Source organism: Filicampus tigris, chromosome 10 (assembly GCF_054856515.1).
Source record: "Filicampus tigris isolate MCC_2025a chromosome 10, RoL_Ftig_1.0, whole genome shotgun sequence".
NCBI classification, from domain to species: domain Eukaryota; kingdom Metazoa; phylum Chordata; class Actinopteri; order Syngnathiformes; family Syngnathidae; genus Filicampus; species Filicampus tigris.
This window is the reverse complement of record NC_141226.1, coordinates 17,338,165-17,358,039: the sequence shown is the minus strand read 5'-3', so window position 1 is coordinate 17,358,039 and position 19,875 is coordinate 17,338,165. Positions and strand designations below refer to the sequence as shown.

The following is a 19,875-nucleotide window of genomic DNA, read 5'->3' as shown; positions in this document are numbered from 1 at the left end:
CAGAAAATGATTTTGAAATATAAGGCGCCTGACATTTAGCTATGGTGTTTAATCTGAAACGAGGTGAGTCGTAGTGTGGCTATTTAAACGATACACAGCGGTGGCTCGTTGATCCCTTCTAATCTTCCACCTAAATAAAAAAAGATACTCTTTTACGCACTTATAATACGCTGCTGCCAGCTAGTGGCCAACTTCAGTACTTCTACGGTTAGAGTCCTGAATGCCAAGCTAGGAGGCTTTCACCCCATGAAGCGATCCAGCAGCAGATGAACAGATGATACTGGGGTACACAAATACTGGGGTACACAAATACAGTGGATGAAAATAAGATACATAGCCTTGTTGAAATGCCAGGTTTTTGTGGTAGTAGTAGTAAGAAAAAAAAAATAAAAGACTGATACCCAACATTTCTAAACTGTTACCACCATTAATGGGTTCTGTCATCTGTACTAATCAATTGGAGTAAATGCCTCTAAATAACCCCAAATAAAGTTCAGCTGTTTAGTAGGTGTTTCCTGACATATTTATTTATTTATTTATTTATTTATTTATTTATTTATTTATGCATGCAGATGCTCTCCCCCCCACCCCACTCCGACGAGTGCCCGGGATGACCGCCCCATTCGGCTTCGCCATCCGCACACCCCTGCCGACCGGCCATTTTCTGATTCGATCAAGAAGGAGAAGACACTATAAGCTCAGCCCACACCACAGGATAATCTCTCAGGATAATCTTTCCGAAATTAAAAAAATAATGGGCCTCTGTTGCAAAAGAGGCAAAATAGTCTAACTTTGGCCAATTATCGGTGTATATGAAGCCAATTTAATTGTCAAGGATACATTCTTATACCTTTTGACAGCCATTTTGCGATTCTCGCTGTCTCATTTGAAGGTTGTCTTCACTAGACTGCCTTCCACAAATGTACAGTATATTTAGATCAGGGCTCTTCAGAGTTGTCTGATGTTTTGTTCTTTGCCTTTCTTGGGTGTTGTTAGCAAGGCCCTTGACTTGTGGTTGAGGGCAAGCTTTCTGACACTGGGCAGCACATTTCATTCCAGACTGCCTTGATAGTCTCAAAATTGCATTGTACCCTGTACAGATTCAAGACACTCTGTGCCATATAGCAAAGCAGCCCCAGATAACAGAGCCTCCTCCATGTTTCAAATTTTCTGACACTGAGCATATTTATCTAGTGGATGCCTTGATCATTTTGAAATTCCATTATAGCCTGATTAGACTGAAGACATCCATTTGCTGAACATAGCATAGCAGGGCCCAAAACATAACCTCCATGTTTCACAGTATACTTTCATGTTCTTGTCCAGGTCAGTTTCATTTGTGTGTTTTGCAAATCATTTTTTAGACCCCAATAAATAAAGACACTCCTGATTTCCATTCATTAATGTGTTTGTCCATTTCAAATTATTTCAGAGACCATTGTGAGGTTTACTTTACTTAACACAAGTGTTTGTTACTATACATGTTAAATACATGTATTATATATTACAGTCGATTAAAGCAACTATAACAGTTGCAGTTGCTTTCATCAGTCTTGAGACTTTTTAATTTTGATTTACTGTAGTTGACATTTTAAAACTCATACGATCACAGCGACATACTTTCATGTCTTAAGAATCGAGACATTCAATCCCAGGTACGAATGTTTTTATGTATGTATGTATGTATGTATGTATGTATGTATGTATGTATGTATGTATGTATGTATGTATTTATTTATTTATTTACATGGTAGGGTAAAGTAGGGTCTGAAAAGTGCTGCACCTGAATGAGAACGGGGCATATAAAGTAAAAAGAAATGTGTATTTATTCATAAACATGCCAAGTTGATAATTTCCTTCTGGGTTTATGTTTTTGAGTTAAGGATGAATTTATGTATCCAATTTGTCACCATGCATGGAGAGGACACGTGATTTATGATTGTTTGCATTAGAGAAACACTAGAGGGCAGCAGAGTGACAAAACTCAAGGGGCCAAGGAAAGAGCAGTACTGTACAGTAGTTTGGTTCCAAGCTTGGACTATCAACGCATTTAAATTCATCTTGAAATCCTAAAAAGATAGAATACCCGGAAGATATAAGGAAATGAAGTTATCCTCTTAAAAACAAAACAAAACAAAAAAACATACAGCATAGTATAATTGTAGAATGACGTATTGCTCACGTTTCACAAGTAGTCTAAAGTATTTTACTACTAATTATAATACAAATAGAGAGAGAGAGAGAAAAGAACTAAAAAGAAAGTTCTAATATACATTTTGACGAACAATAATAATAATAATGACATTAAATCGTTTAGATAAAATACATTCCTTTAATGATAATTTTCAGCAATATTAAGTGCAAGGAGTAACAAATGTACAAGTGCATCTCAATAAACGGAGATGTTCTCAAAGTTCATTATCTTTCACTAATTCAATTCAACAAAGTAAACCTCGTTTATTATGAAGACCAATCCGACAAATGGGAAAATACTTTTCATAACTTACCACGTAATACTTTATTTAAAATCATTTGTTGCAATTTCCTGAGATGATGTATTTGCGGTTTTCGTTAGCAAAATGATACGAAGCAAAATAATGAAATATTTCACTGTCGTAGTTTATCCACACGAGTTACACGTTTTGAAGTGAACCACTGAAATAAATGACGTTTTCCACAATGTTGACGATGCTGCACCTTTAATTGTTGTTGATTTTTTTTTTTAATGTCAAGTAAGTCCGCCATCAGGTGTGCTGACATCACATTGACAAGAACATGTAATAACCCCACTGAAGAAATGTTGATGATGGCTTGCAAAAACATATTCTACAGATCTTATTTACTTCACTTAAAAGTACATTTTAAAAAAATGTTTTAAAAAAGGAGTGTTGCGCTGACAAATGTCTCTCTTTACATGACACAAGGCTTGACGTCCTGATATGCGCTCTGGTGATGGTGCAGCTGATGATGAGGATGATGGTGGTGGTGGTGATGATGATGATAATAAGACGCACCGGTGCCCGAATGCAGAGGGGACATCCCGTTGAGGCTAAGAACCAAATCCTTCCTCTCACACACTGCACTGGAGTGGCTGGAGTACCGAGATAGTCCAGCTGCAAAAAAACACGACAAAGCAGAAAATTGACTTCAGGAAAGAAATGTTCAATCAATAACTGTGATTTATTAAAATATATGCTACTAATTTATAACTCAATAAATATAAATTACTGCGGTACAGTGTGTAAAATAAACATTTAGTCTATTGTACAGCGGGTTTACTATAAAGTGGCGCCAATTACGTATTTGTTTCCTAAAATAAAATGACAATATTACTTGGCACATAAAGAAGGTACAAGAAAATGAACAACTAATTTAAATACGACACTGAATTAACATTGTGAAACTTGAAATTGGGTAATCGATGTTGTTGGAAATCTTAATTTAGTTTTGAGAATATCATTGCAATGGTGTATGTTATAGGGATTTTATATGCATAGCCTATATTTATACACCCTTAAAACCGCCGGGTCAAAAACAACCCAATTTTCATCCAAAATTGGACTTTTGTACAAAAAAAGTGTTGTTTGATTTTTGAAAATAATTGTATTTTTGTTTACATATATACAATAATAAGATTAAGGTTATAAAATGTAAACGTGGAATAAAACTGCAACTGCCTGCAAAAAAATGAATAAATGAATCTTTTTTTAAAGACCATCGTAAAAAAAAACATGTTAAAACGGGGTTTGTATTATTATTTTCTTTCTTTCTTAAAATTTAAAATAGATAGATAGATGGATAGATGGATGGATGATAGATAGATAGATAGATAGATAGATATAGATAGATAGATAGATAGATAGATAGATAGATAGATAGATAGATAGATAGATAGATAGATAGATAGATAGATAGATAGATAGATAGATAGATAGATAGATAGATAGATAGATAGATAGATAGATAGATAGATAGATGGTTAGATAGAATAATTACGCAATATAAACTGCTATTTTACCCGACATTTTAATAGTCGCAAGATCGCAATTTGTGTTTCGTTTTTATTTTCATTCACCTTCTTTGTGGCACATGTAATAAACAAAAATGATGCAGTAGTCCCGAAAACCATTGTTTGCGTCGCCTACCTGGAATGTCCGCAGAATCTCGTCCGTTATGATGCAGATAACTTTGATCCAGAGAATACGACGCCATCCCGTGCGTGTGTAGAGCACCGTGCCCTGCGGTGGCGTTACTGGTCGCCACCGTCTGTTGTTTAAGATAAGGGGGTACCGCAGACGAACTCCAGTGGGGGGCCGCGTTGCCGTATGGGCTCTGACAGTCCAGGGAGCCCACCACGGCCGGAGAGGACTGCAACGAGCCGCCGCCACTGTCCGGATTGATGTAGTCCACGTTGGTGGTCGCGCCCATGTACGACGAGCCGGAGCCGGGGGACACATGATGCCCCCCTGCGACTCCGTCAAACCCACCGTGAGACATCGAGTTGAAGTCTAAATTGTAGCCGTTGTGACACACTAAAGGCCCCGACGCGGCCTGGAAATCGAACCCGATGCCGTTCATCATCCTGTACATTGGTTTTAGCGTTTGGCATTTCCTACGGAAGCCGCGAGGTCTGCGTCGGAAGGAGCCCTCCTCGAACATGAACTCGCTGCCAGGGTCGATGGTCCAGTAGTGGCCTTTGCCGGGCCTGCCGAGGCCCTTGGGTAGCTTGATGAAGCACTCGTTGAGCGACAGGTTGTGTCGGACCGAGTTTTTCCATCCCTGGTAGGAGCCTCGGAAGAAGGTGAAGCGCGCCTGCAGGAACTGGTAGATTTCGCTCAGGGTGAGCCGCTTGCTGGGCGAGCTCTGGATGGCCATGACAATGAGGGCGATGTACGAGTAAGGGGGCTTTTCCGGGCGTCTCAAACCCGAATTGCCGCGTTTGGCTTTGGCCGCTGCGTCGTGCGTGCTGGAAGCCGGGATGGAGCGCGCCACGCTCGGGTCCAAATGTCCGTGGGGGCTCTTGGTCGTCATCGTGAAAATGTAAAATAAAATGGTTTGGCGGGGAGATCACCCTAATTTGAAACATTGGAAAACGCCGTCTGACGCACGAAAACCTCCAGCATAGCCTCCTCTTCTTCGCCTCGGTCCATTGCAAAGACCAGCAAAGCTCCTGCACTTTGCTGAAACACCCCCACTCGACCACCTATCACTTCTCCAAATCTGCCTCTGCCCCTCTAACCCTTCGCAAGCCCTCCAAGAAATCCTCTGGAACTTAACTCCCTCCCATCTGGACAAGATCCAGACTAGAAGCCGGACACAAGGCTGTGGAGTGGTGGAAGACTACCCCCCCCGCCCCCCTCCCGACAACCACCTCCCCCCCCCCCCCCCACACACACACAAGTGCTCCCTCTCCTCCATTACCCTCGCCCCTTCTTTTGTAAGGGCAAAAGTGGACGCTAAACACCATTTTAAACAAGATACTCAGACCATGTGCTTCTGAGCAGAACTGAACTAATTTTCTGCACCCCCCCACACACACACACACAAAAATCAAACAAAATGTTATTATTGTACCATGTCTGTCCTGCCTATCATTCCAAATCGGTAAAAAAAATATGAGGCCTATTGACGGGATAGAGGGCAGGATAAGACCAGGTGTAAATGTAACCAAGCAATGTCTGCCATCTAGTGGTCAATGGTGATATTACAACTTAAACTACAGTCAACCCCAACATTTTTCTTTTTTTTAAAAAATACTATGTTTTTTATTTTGTTCTTTTCTCAGGGTTTTTTAATGATGTCTTGGGTTTGTACAAAAAAACATTCAGAATAAAACAAAAACATAATAATAATAATAATCATTTTGGGGGTGGGGGGCACTCCGAGGGCTTTTGCAGGCCACCAGTCGCCCATCCCTTGTATACATATCTATACATAGTAGCCTATACAGCAATATTGTATGTAATAGTATACAATAGGAAGCTTTTTCAGGGTGCACCACATGTGAACCCTGTCCTGCGCATGCACCGAGATAAAGTGCTAAACATTCCATGCAAACAACAGTGGGCGTATCATCAGCATCAGCATTCCTGACGTCAATGTGCATCGAAATGCAATTTCAGGGACTCGAGGCAAAACCTTTGCATACAACAGGCAATAAATAGAATTCATGTTGATGTGCACTACTTTTGCAGTGGATGGGACCAACAAGTTATTACAAGGAAGGACTATCATGTGCAATTAAGTATTATGCAACTTTACCAGAGAAGCAAATAAAACAAACGTGTCATTATTATGTCAAGTCATTGTAATGACTAAAGAAGGTTAAATGACCTGACAGAGGAATAAATCATTTACAGCTCACAACAGACAGACATTATCTTTGGGGTCAATTTGACCTATACGTGATTAATGTCTCTGCGTACATATTTTCTTGCTTCGTATTTCATGACTTTCTTAAAGCGGAAGTCAACCCAAACCTATTTTTTTCTAGAATATGTTCCCAGCAGGCCCACTAGTTGAAACACGGCATTCTGATTAATTTTGCATTTGTGGACTATAAGTTAAGCAGCAAAATGCACTCGTTTTTAGTCATCTCTGGGGGCGGCCATTTTGTCTTCTGTCGACTGAAAATGGCATCACAACTGCTCACAACGACCAATCACGGCTGACCTGTTTTCTGAATCTGAGCCTTGCTGGGAACATATTCTCCCCCCAAAAAATGTTTGGGTTGATTTCCGCTTTAATGGGGACAGCTCGACATTCATTCCTAAAATTTGCATGTTTCCAATTTTTCCCCACAAAATTTCCCCACTGTGGGATCAATAAAGGCATTCTTATCTTATCTTATCTTATCCTGTGCACGTTATATGCCTCAGTGATATTTGGGGTCAATTTCAGCCGGATTGTTTTAGCTCTGTAAAACAGATGAGAAAGTTTAATGCTTTGTATTGTTCTCTATATCATGTTTTGATCTATATCATATAACATTTTTTTTCCCAAAGTTTGAGGGCCAACCTATACAATGACAGTATGACAACCACTGACAGTTCACACGTTGCCCTGAATCTAGAACTTACCGATAACTCAATTACAGCCCACACAGATACAGATTTTTTTATTTTTTTTTATTTAAAAGACAACATGAGAAGCTTTATAAAATGTAACAAAAATGCTCAAGCAAGTCAAGGAACTATGACCAACATATACTTGCAATAAAAATAATAATCAACAGTATGTGTGTGTGCGGGGGCGGGGGGGTCACGCCACATTTATCACAATTATGCATATCGTCTAATGTTTAGTCAACTGCTTTCCATCCATCACCTCACCAGTTTGGCGATGCTGACTATGATGATGACGTTGTATGAGCCCGAGTCCCAAACTGTGATTACCAAGAGGGATCATCAGTGGTGCCATCGGAAATTATCCAATTTCACTTTTCCAAAAAAACTACCTTTCCACAACAATTCATATACAACCAATTGTGTCATTTTGTTTTTCTCTATTCCAGCGACATATATTGGCAGGCAGAACAATTCAGTGCGTGTCCACTAGACAGCAGAAAGCGCAATTATCCTATTGCCATTCGTACAGTCTAATTGCTTCGTGTTCAACTAAACAGGACAGGTTTTACATTGGATAAATAAATATGTTAGTATATTTGGACGAGCTCGCTTCAATTTTGACTTTACCCCCTCGTGTAAAATGTGTGCTCAGTAAACTTTGAGAACACACAGCGATTGCCGAATGAAGTGGTCACAAAGTTTGTAAGAGAAGCCCGCAGCTTGGCGCATGCGCAACTCCAAAGTCCATGAGGCCGCCCGGGTGCATGTAAAGCGGCGAGGCAGGTGGATTGTAACGCGGCGTCATGACGACGGCGTAGCCTTCGACGTGCACGTTCGAGTCCCGTCTGAACGGCGTGCTGAGGATGCTGTCTATCGTGAAGGAACTTGTGAACTTTTTCGCCGTGCTCGGTGGCGCGTCCTCGCATCTGCTTTTCTCCTCCTCCTTTTTGCCGAGGCGGATGCTGATGCGCTTTCGCCTCCGCCTGAACACGCCGTCGGCGAATGTGTACTCGCTGTGAGGGTTGAGCATCCAGAAGTTGTCCTTCCCCCACGGCCGGGACGGGTCCCGGAGCACCTTGTGGAAGCAGTCGTTGAGCGACAGGTTGTGGCGCACGGAGTTCCTCCAGCCCGTGTAGCTGCCGCGGAAGAAGGGGAACTTGTTCATGAGATACTCGTTGATTTCGGCCAAGGTTAGGCGTCCGCACGGCGAGTCCCGTATGGCCATGGCGATGAGGGCGATGTAGGAGAACGGCGGCTTGGGTCTGCGTGTGTACGGCTTGGATTTGCCTACGAGGGGGCTCTGCGCCGCGCAGTCTCCATCCGAGCTCAGTTCCTCGCACTCCCTCGGCTCTGGCGGCCTGGTGGTGGTCTCATCGAGGCTCATGTGATGTTTCCCGCACAAGACCCCAAACTTCATGATTTTTTTCCAACTTTGAGCCAATCGGGTCTCTCTTGAAGTTCCCCCTGTTGTAAAAGTGCGCCAATTGCTTCCAGCGGTTGTACCTGTGCGATGCCTGTGCTCACCTACAACCTGTTTGAGCAACACTTTATAGTTTACCTCGGGGACAACCCAAAGGGGCGGGGCTTGTGATTCCTTTAAATGGCGTTTCCCATTGAGCGAAGGCACATTTTACATTAGGAAAAATAATCCCACTGAATAACAGCAAACTAAATGTCCCTTAAGGCATCAAGTGGAAGAGCATTAATTGTTTTAAAATATGTCACTGGCGTAGATAGATGAACATTAGTAACTACACTGCAGAGCAATTAAGTGAAATTGGACAATTTCCCGAGGCACCCCTGATGATCACTTTCAGCACGCTAATGCTCCCCATCACTGCCTTCAACGTTTTGTGGTTTATCTGTTTGATCTATAGAAACACTGGAGAGTGCAGGGCTGTTTCTAGACTCCCTGAGGGCTTCAGGCAAGAGGGGCTGTGGAGGCAGCCCCCCCCCCCCAAAAAAAAACAAAAAACCAAAAAACGATGCATAAGCAGATATCTTTTATTAAACAAACTTACATGACATGTATAAGAAATAACATAAACAACCAAGTTTGAAAAATAATAATAATATGAATTGGAACCCAAAGCCATTACTTGGTTTGTATGACTTTTTGCTGCATCTCTTCACACATAATATTAGGAACTTATTTTATTGGTTCACCTGTGGAAATATGTGCTATTACACCTGAGACAAGCAGGTGGCGTGTGGCTCCTTTCGTCCACAGCTGCACTCAATCTTCAATTGTTGAGCCCACTGGAAACCACTGTTGTGTTTGTGTTTTACTTTAGGTCTGTCTCCTTGCTGTGCTCGGTGCCAGGACATCATCGGCCAAACAAGAAAAAATTGAGTGATTTTTTTTTTGGTCTTCCTAATTAACCGCCTTGACTGCTTGGCATTAATTTGGAAAACAATGGAGAGTCGATCTGTGAGACAGTCCGCAAAGAAACACACGTAACAACACTTTTCAATGGAGGAAAGTGATGATGCATGCTTCAAAATGTAGAAGGCGTTGTTGGTGTCCCAAAACAATAAGGCCTTTTGGCATCTTAATTAGGGTACACAATCAATTTTTGAAGTGTGACAGATTCCACACAAAGCTAATTCTGCCAGCGCATTTACTGTAGGCACATTTGCAGAATGGAATGAGATGTGAAACAAGAAATGTGATGTAAATTATTCATTTTATAGAGAAAGATATTTATTCAATAATTGGATATTTAACAGGATTGCAAAGGCCCTCTGGAAACTCATTTTTGCTGTGATTATTTTCTAATGATTATTTGCTGGATTATTTTCCGAGCAATTTTGAGAGCCTTCCCAAAATCAAACATTATTATTTTCATCATTTTTTTTTTTTAATCTAGCTAAGTTTCACTAAAGGTACCTCCTTTAGACATGTACCGATGTTTAACATCTTAACTGAGATTTCTGAAATGTGAGAGACCCCATACATGACAAGGAAAAAAGATTGTAACAAAGTGTAGTTTTGCTTGTCAGGATTAGAATTTCCTGTCTGGTTTTTGCACAGGATCCAGGTGTCATTTTGACAGGCGTTATGCAAATGAACAATTCATCCTCACTGCCAATAAAAGGCTGCAGAAAATTGGACCTAAACTACTTGATTACCATCAGCCAGCAAACTAATCACTCACTATGATGTCTGCACATTTGAAAGTGGTATTTTGATATAATTTAATTGTGGCTTTGAAACTTTGAAGTAGATGAATTATGGAAACGCCTGTACCTTGACTCTACAAACATTTTAATAGGCAAAGCCACAAACTACATCTCTGTTTTAAGTATGGGCATCATCCGCAATTGCGAAAATACTTTTCAACAATTATGAATGTGCAGTCAGGTGTATGTCATGTTAAGCAATACTCTTGAGGTCTAATGTGGCGAGTAGAAACATAAAACACACCCCGATTAGCATCTCTGAACAGACAGACGGTAGTGCAAGTTCAAGCGGTGCAGCATTGAAGCCTGCCGTTGTTGCGCGGCACTCTCGACTTCAACACTGTCATGCAGCCAGCAAAGTGACTGATCTCAGCCGTGACTCACAAAAGGCCTCGCAAACACATCTTGAAAATGTTGAAATGCGGCTGAATTGAAGTTGAAGTGGAAGTTTTTGCGAGAAAAGCGACCCTAAAACTAAAACCCCCTATAATTCAAAAAAATGTTACAGCCTTCACTATATTCCCAAGTTGTTTTGTTCGCATCTTTCCATTTTATAACCGCATGAGCCAGTGTGCGGTCGTTGTCCAAATCTAAAACTCGGTCGTCTCTTTGGTGAAGCGTTACAAAAGTAATTCATCTTTTTGCTGTGATGTGTTGATGTAATGCATCACTGGCTGCGTTTACACGGACACATTTATTCGGATTAAGTGCCTGATCGGAATAAAACTGCTTCATGTACACACATCGTTCGGAATATTCTGATCCGATCAAACCCACTCCGATCAAGATTTTATTCAGAATGACAGAGCTTGTTTATGCCGATTGGTAATCCGAGTTGACGCGAGTGGAAACAGCATCACCCACATCGTAAAATTACCAAAATGTGCAAAGCTGTTATCCGGGCAAAAGGTGCCTGCTTTGAAGAGTTAAAACTATAAAACCTTTTCCGTTTTGATTCACATTTTTTGTTTACCAAATAATTCTATCAATATCTCTTCATGATATTGATGACTTAAGTACAATTCAGGACATTTTTAAATACTGGTAATAAAAAACCTTGCATTAGAGAGTGCTTCCAAACGTTTGACTGGTACTTTATAATCACCTGTATACTGTATACATTATGCTGTTAGCACCGTTACAAACTCAAAATGGTGACTACCAAATAAAATATTATTGTTCATTTAATGGTTATAAATTCTTGTAATGTCTGTCAAAAAAAAGGTAAGAAAATGTGCAAATTTTCATAAAGGTTGTTGTAAAAATGAAAATAATAAATCCATTTAACAAGAAACACACAATTCATTCGCTTTAGCATTGGACTAAAGACACGACAAAGACCAAACAGGACTATTGACTGCTAGTACGTAATATGACTGAGAAAGGAAAATACATAGCACATATCACCTGTTATTCACTATATATATATATATATAGGTTCCTTTTTTTTTTTTTAATTTGTTTTTAGGGTCAAAAGTTGAGGAGAGGAAAAAAAAAAAAAAAAAAACGACTTTCAGGAGGTGCCCATATATGCGGAATACTGAAAACAAGTTAATTGTTTAATCTGCGCTTACAGTTTGGAATCGTCGTCCTGTTAAAGCCCATTAAAGGTTCAACGTTAAATGTCAAACGTTAGAATCGCCAAGCTGCTTTGGTGAAAGTCATACAGAAGTCGTTTGATACATTGTTATTCAGAGACAGCAATATACATCATTTATTCCCTTGAAAAGACACTAACTAGTCATATATAACGCAATACTAACTTGCCCCGCAGTGCTAATGTGGCAAAGAAATGCATTAGCATTGAAATGTACTTCGCATGATAGATTAAGGAATGCCCTTTGTAATTTTACAGAAAAGCATTTGACTGTCGCAAAGTATTTCAGTGATGCAAACCGTTGCAGTAGATTCCACACGGCTTCTAAAAATAACACGGTAACGACATCTACGTACGTACGTGTGCGCCTTAGTTTGTATAAGCCCCGCTCGCTGTCTACACAAACAAAAGCCCTGTGCGTGTGAGGCGGCCGTTAGTCGGAGGGGGTCAGGATGATTTCCAGATGATCCGGCCTCTGAACGCATAAACAGTAGCCTCAGCATCCAGGATGCATTCAAAGGATCAAAATAAAAACACAATTTGATGTTAATTGCAAGTGCTGCTTGTTGCTATCGTTAATCGGCCACAAATGGCTATTTTGCGCCAACGTGACACCGTCAAACATCTGAAAGCGGCTTTACACGCATTTGGACGCAAGCTCTTGCTTGTGCAGTTTTGAGTTGCACCCTCCTAATATACGCTCATACATACTGTACGCTAAACGCTCCGGATTCTGTTGGAGAAAATGTTGCAAGCTTAGCCGTCGCCCTGCCCCTGTAATATTCTTAACTACAGGCCATCTATTTAAAGACCACCGTTCCTTTATATCGTGCGAAAAGCAGAGAGGAAAGATGGCGTTTAGAAACAGGCCCGTGCCTGCTTTCGGGATTGGGGAAAAAAATATTCAGAGGATAAGTAAAAGACCTTCCTCGTGGGAGGTCATGGTAGTTTGTAACTTCAGTATAGACCCAAAGGGAAACATAAAATCGAAGTTCGATTCCTACGCCAGTTGATCCACGACATATTTGCTGAGTTTGACAGTTTGGTCATGTCTCCTTCAACCTTTGCACACTTCACAACGCTTCTGTTTCCTTAAGCACCTTTCCTATCTTGCCACAATGGTTGAATTGGAAGCTTTGTTTCGAAAGCCCTACCTTTAAAAACGTTTTGTTACAGATGAGTCAACGTGCCAGTTGTGTATACAAAGTGAGCAGTAATCTGCAGGACATATCTGCAAGGACAATGGTTGCGTGAGGCCATGCTCTGCTGCCCCTTGCATGCATACTGAAGGCGTCTCTTGAAAGGCGACATGAGGGTGCTTAAAGGCCCCATCGCCTTTCGAATCATACGGGGTTTTGAACAAGAGACGCTGCCGTTTTTTTCTCCTAATATTTTGGAACTGACAGAGTCATTCATATACCGAACATGACAATTGACATTTTGGATTGAGAGAAGGCAAACATTTGAAAAGTGTATCTCAAAGACGACGTTTCTGAAAATGCAAATACTGCATGTCTGTGAGAATATGCAAATGAGTTTTCAGACTGGGCATGTGCGAGCGCATCGCAACCAAAACAACAGCGGCCTGACACAGCACGGTTGTTGCTGATGATTCCTTAAAGCGGAAGTCAACCCAAACATAATTTTTTTCAAGAATATGTTCTATGGAGGCCCACTTGTTGAAACAAGGCATTCTGATAAATATTGCATGTGTGGAATAAGAGTTAATCCGCCCCTTTTTTAGCCATATCTGGGGATGGCCATTTTGTCACTTCTGTCGACTGAAAATGACATCACAACGGCTCAGGGCTCAGGTAATGACCAATCACAGCTTGCCTGTTTTCTAAAGCTTAGCCCTGAGCATTTGTGATGTCATTTTCAGTCGCCCCTTTAGATGGCTAAAATGGGTGGGTTTTGCTGCTTACGCAACATTAATCAGAATGCCGTGTTTCAACTAATGGGCCTGCATAGAGCGTATTCTTGAAAAAAATATGTTTGGGTTGACTTCACCTTTAAACTCAAATCAACTTCATTTATATAGCACTTAAACACAACCATTGCTGCATACCAAGTGCTGTACATGGAGGAAAAATCAATCATACAATAACACAATGAAAACAGTAAATTAATAAATGCTGTTTATCAATTAATAAGTATTAACCAATGAATTAAAATCAATCGACCAATACTAACACAAATACAGCAGAAACCGTAAAACAAGAGAACAATGCCGAGTTCAGGCTGACCTGAGGCACCGGGTGTTTTGTGCTCTCTCTAATGGGCACCAATTAGGAGGCAGTATTTTGGACCAACTGGACACGCTTGAGGGAGGACAGGTTGACTTCAAAAAAACGTTTATTATTTAAAGTACACTTTACATTATACACGCAGAGAGGGGAGAGGACAAGCAGTTGGTCCACACACTAGTTTTTTTTCCCCCCCAAGTCATTGGTCTTCTGGCCCTGCCATTTCAAATTTGAAGTTATTTTTGCAAAGGCATTGTTGTGACATTGGCTGGGCATGACGATTTTCAAAAACATAATAACACTCCTGTTGCCATGTAACCGAAGCCTACAGCGTTTGTCACGACAATTCTGGGTGTTCGATCACCCGTTGCATGCTTTCCCGTCCGGTAGAAAACTTGTCGTAATTCAAGCAATTCAAATCACCTTTGTATTTGCATAGTCGGGCAGCAATAATGAGCTCAGCTTGAAATAGAAACTCGTGTCAAGGCTGTCAGCAGCGCTTAACCTTTCTCCAAAAACCACGCTCAACTTGTTTTACACGCCTTAGGGCATCTTACGCGAGCCAAGGAAAAATATAACAAGTCTTACTTACGGTGTCCCCACAACCCTACCCCCGCATCCAACCTCCCTCCCGCCCTTCAGGTGAGATATGCAGAGATAATGTTATGGTACTCCATCTCCAGGATTTGAAGGGTTTTTCTCAACCGAGGGGAAATTATGACGCAAGGAAAATGGCTATTGTAGAATTGATGACAAAGGAGGAACACCCTTGAGGGGAGTTATTTGTGAAATGTTTGCTTAGCGCTCAGGCCCCCACACAGGTTGAACGGCGCAACTACTTGGATGTTAATCACAGGGCAAACACAGTCTTGTCGTGAAGATTTAATGTGCTGCGGCGCTCTGGATTATAAGTGTGTGTTTGGTTGCCGTTATTTGTTGCTGTGGTTACCAGGGGTTTTGTTCCTGATTGAGTCGCCATGTTTGTGTAAACACTCCAGGGCGAGATCAAATGTGAAAAATATGCACTGCAAAAGAACTGAGCAACAGAACAGCAACTCATTCTGCGCGCTTCGGTCCTTGTTTAAAATGTCTGTCTATAATCATAACATAACATGGGGATCTTTGCTCTATGCCCCATATACATATATATATATATATATATATATATATATATATATATATATATATATACATATATACGTGTGTGTATATATATATATATATATATATATATATATATATATATATATATACGTATATATATATATATATATATACGTATATATATATATATATATACATATATACGTGTATATATATATATATATACATATACGTATATACATATATATATATATACATATATGTATATATACGTATATATATACATATATATATGTATATATATATACGTATATATATATATGTATATATATATATATATATATACGTATATATAAATATATATATATACATATACATATATATATATATATACATATACATATATATATATATATATATATATACATATATATATATATATATATATATATATGTGTGTGTGTGTTTGATTAAAACCTACAGTATGCGCCTATTCAAATTCTTTGTGCTTAAATAAAGGCAATGTCTGTTTCTTATTTCTTGGTCTCTGGCACATTCCATAAACACATCTCCCTGGTGGTCTGCGAGTAAGTGAGTGTGTGCATGGGGGTGCGTTTGAAGGATTGTAGGGGCGGGAGGGTAAACGGAGAAAGCCAAGCTATTGATGGCCAAACGCTCGCTATAGCTCAACTCAATCTGACAGCTCAGCTAAATTATATTTATTTCCATGCCACGTGCTTCCAGAGCTGTTTTCCGATTCATTCTCGCAGGTGGACCACAATGCCTAAAACCAGCAGTGTAACGATCGCGTGTGAACGGACGTGTTTATAAAATGTCTAACGACTGTATGTGTGTTGGGCATGCAAGGTGGATACACAATTAAAGTGAGACAAATGCTACTTCCTTGTACCGATAACACGCCATAAGGTGTCTTTAGGGATAATCAGCCAGCTTCTACCTGACATTCATAGTCCATGTTGCTGTCTACATAGCACTGTTAAATCAGTCACACACTGTAAAAAACACAACTTGGGTCTGAATATCACTCTTTAAGTTGGAAAAAACTTTATAATATGAATCACTGACATTTATGGCAGCAATGTTAGTACAAAGTTGGGGTTTAAAATAAAAAAAAAGGTACAACTGTTCTATAAAGTCATATTTCTTCATTGTGAAATGCAGGAAAGCCAAATTTGACAACAGCAAAACTTCAAACATTTAGTTGAATTGCCTAATTTATCAAAGTTTGCTGCCTTGAAATTTTGAGTTCACCCCCCCAAAAAAGATTTATTTTTTACAGTGTATAACCCAGTCTACACCCTTTGTTAATTGTTCTTTATAGTCAGATAACAATGTCAGACGTGATCTTATGAAATACTGCAATTCTGATTGCAATGTAGGCTACAAAAGTATGCTCCGAAGCAGCATTCGCTCAGGGACCATCTCCATGGAAACGAAGGCCAGAATGATTTTTGACACCGGCGTGCGGTCACGGCGCAGCGGAAGTTACGTTATGTGGCCATTTTGAATTTGGACACGATTTGAGGAGATGTAGAAATTCCATCCACGTCGATGCTGAGAAGGGCAGGGGGCTTAATTGATCTGATCTTTTTTTTTTCATCCCAGTGATTTGAAATTTCCATATATATGTTGCAAAAAACGCGGCGTATTGATGTATTGGAAACTATTGACCCGAGTTATGCTCCTCCAAGCCACAAATATTTTCTAGAGGTTGAATTGCCGGAGGGGTTGAAGCGCTACACTTCGACATCAAACATGGACCAGTCGGGCAATGCAGTTTGACAGCTTATTTTATCACTTTATGCACCGCGATTGGCTGACAACCAATTCAGGGTGTAACCCGTCTACTGCCTGAAGACAGCTGGGATAGGCTCCAGCAAGCCCGCAAACCTCGTCGGGTTAAGCGGTTTGGATTGTTTTTTACATTCGATTTTTACACAGATGCGATCGGCCGGATCGGATCGGCAGATATTTTGCGTTATACGCAAAAATCGGGGGTGGGTTGTGTTGTCATAATTTGCAAATCAATCAATGACGTCATTGATCAGATCCGTAAAATAAGACATTTTTTACACCAAACCATCTTGTTCACTCCAGGGATGTTCTGTGCTCAATAAGACTCCAAGGTTTCTCAGCATATAGTCAGATTTTTTTTTTTTTTCCAAATGTATTTATTTATTTATTTATGTATTTATAGTTACTCTGCCAATTGAGCAGACAGTAGCCTCGTGGTGAAAAACAAGTGTTCTAACAAACAGAATAACTGACCCAACAAGAAAAAGTCGAACGTGTTGAGGAAACCAAGCGCGAACTGCCAATTAATACAGACTAAAATTTCCTTCTCCAGCATCCTCTCTCTCATTTATAATCACAGCAAATGTCATTTCTGTCACCTCACACAGACTGCATGTCCATGTAGGCGTCATTTAATGGAATGCCACTGGTCCAGATGTCACACTGGAGCATTCATTTGTGTAATAAGGCCCTGACAGACAGACAGAGCCAGACACAAGTGCCATAGCTCATCTTTGTAGCATGTGTCAGAATCGCTAACACAGCTTTCCCACCCCAGAAGAACGTGTAAAACCATCAACATCGTCTACATGTCGCATAGCATGTCAGTGGGCGCTGTGATAACTGGTGTTGACGGTACGAAGATTTGAAGGTGAATGATCAAGACGTCATAAATATCTTGAGAAAAATACGACAAAAAAAAAAAAAAAAAAGGTATGTGCTCAAATAGCACATACCCACATGCCTGCGCTAAGCAGGCAGACAATCATTTGCGGAGCAGCATGTATTTTCACGCTGCTACAAAGCGTCTCCCGTATCGTGGTGTGTGGCATGTCTACAACAAGCGGAATGCCAACTGCACTTGAAATTTGACCTCTTGGAAGTCGTCCGTTTTGGAGATCTAAGGGAGATTAAACGCAGCATGCTTGTTTTTTTTTTTTTTTTCAGGTCCAAGTTCATCTGTAAAACTCATTCTCAATCACATTTCTTTGCAGGCATCGATACCTGGGGGCATAGCAACTCGGGAGTTGTTTGTGCGCCTCGTTGCTGTCTCGCGTTTGCATAATCGAGGGCTAACTTGGGCCGTGCTTGGGAGCCACCGTGGTGTTGGAGGGTTCAGAGGCTTGCAAGAACACATTTACACAATCAGCCAGCCGGTCGGTGCCAGTTAAGGTGCGTGAGAGACTCTGCCCCACCCCATTTCATGACTCACTCCTCATCTACCCAGTGACATCTGATAAAGGAGCATAAAACAGTCGTCTATATAAACATTCCTGATTATGAGAGGTGAACACGAGAGATTGTGTACGAGCCAAGGCTATGTGTGATTCATGTGGGTAAGGCTTCGACGCGATGACAGAATCTAATGAGCTGATGATATGCAACCGGTCTTGAGACAAGCACAGCGGAAGTCCAAAACAATCTGTTCTGAGAGACTGGGCGATCTCAGATTTGTTCAGATAAGCAAACATTCCTGCCATTATGAAATTCTACAGATTAAAATGTAAGGAACATTATTGACAGTCACCCGAGTGTAAAAATGTCTGATGGAAAAACAGTCAAAGAAGAAACAATCCTAACATCAAATGAATTCAATAAATTATAGTAAATAGGGCTGTCAAATATTTTTGTAAATATTTTTAGAAACGATTATTCTATCCATCAATTCAATAATTGGATAAAATGTTGTTTTGAATTAAAGTGTATTCGAAAAACTTTTTTTTTTCCCCGAATACTGTTTATTAACCAATTCTTGTTGTTTATGTGGTGTTGTTGAATGATGTAAAAAACAGTATTTTTGAAAGTGATTCAGTTAACTGGTTTGGCCATCGATTTTCCAAATAAACGCAGATATTTGCAAATGTCATGAATGACTTCAAAAATCAGAGAATATTTACTACTGAGAGGGTGAAATCAGAGGATTTGGCCAGTTTTAAGTTAAACAATGGCTCGAAACAATTACTTGATTTTCAAAATAGTAATCGATTAATTTCATAATTGATTACTTGATTAATCAATTCATTTTAACACCTCTTGTTGCAAGCAGCGATGAACAGGCTCCCTTTTCATGCCCAATCCACAAATTGTTGGCATGTTGCTCTGCCCACATTCAATGACATAGGGAGAGAAAGCTTTGCAATTTTGAGTTGTACATACTTCGTTTTCAGGATCTGTAAAACTTATTTTTACCAGAATACTGTACACATGCACGCGCAAAACTCGTGAGTTTTTTAGTATTTTGAAACAAAAAACAGCGATTCCAAGAGGGCAATCAGATTTTGGTTTTGTTTGTCTGTGACTTCCTGAAAAAACTGGCCAAATTTGGAATTGTGTTGGGCTTTAGAAGTTCCAATATTTGTATATAGACTAGTATGTGTATTTAGACAAAGACAAATGTTATCCACTATATTGCATTTCTGTGATGGGGAGGGGTGTGACAAACAATCAATTTGCATGGACGGGCCGGCACTTTAAATTTTCACTGTACGTTACGTTGACGATGAATGCCATTCTATTCCAAAACTTTTCGGCCGAGGTAACATACACACAAATAAACAATTTCATAATATGGCAGGCCCTTAAAATTGAGACTCACTGTCTTGTTCCAAGTAAATAATCTTCTGTGAAAATCTGAGGTCAACGT

At 40.2% G+C, this 19,875-nt stretch overlaps 2 protein-coding genes across 2 annotated transcripts; both read right to left on the bottom strand.

Annotated features, from left to right (window-relative positions):
* Positions 1–2,318: 2,318 nt before the first annotated feature.
* foxf2a (forkhead box F2a) lies at positions 2,319–5,287 on the bottom strand. Its single transcript, XM_086043252.1, has 2 exons — positions 4,146–5,287; positions 2,319–3,113 (listed from the first exon to the last, which is right to left on the bottom strand). Exons 1-2 carry the CDS (start codon positions 5,029–5,031, stop codon positions 2,911–2,913), a joined length of 1,089 nt encoding a protein of 362 aa, XP_085899378.1. The 5' UTR covers positions 5,032–5,287; the 3' UTR covers positions 2,319–2,910.
* A 1,821-nt stretch (positions 5,288–7,108) lies between these two features.
* foxq1a (forkhead box Q1a) lies at positions 7,109–8,615 on the bottom strand. The gene has a single exon (XM_086044102.1). The coding sequence runs from the start codon at positions 8,482–8,484 to the stop codon at positions 7,759–7,761; it is 726 nt and encodes a 241-aa protein (XP_085900228.1). The 5' UTR covers positions 8,485–8,615; the 3' UTR covers positions 7,109–7,758.
* Positions 8,616–19,875: the final 11,260 nt, after the last annotated feature.

Bases quoted from the DNA above. Each gene is read 5' to 3' on its own strand.
- foxq1a (XM_086044102.1), bottom strand. From the start codon at position 8,484: ATGAAGTTTGGGGTCTTGTGCGGGAAACATCACATGAGCCTCGATGAG.
- foxf2a (XM_086043252.1), bottom strand. From the start codon at position 5,031: ATGACGACCAAGAGCCCCCACGGACATTTGGACCCGAGCGTGGCGCGC. The intron at 3,114-4,145 runs GTAGGCGACGCA...GTTTTTTTGCAG, and splicing joins AGATTCTGCGGACATTCCAG to CTGGACTATCTCGGTACTCC.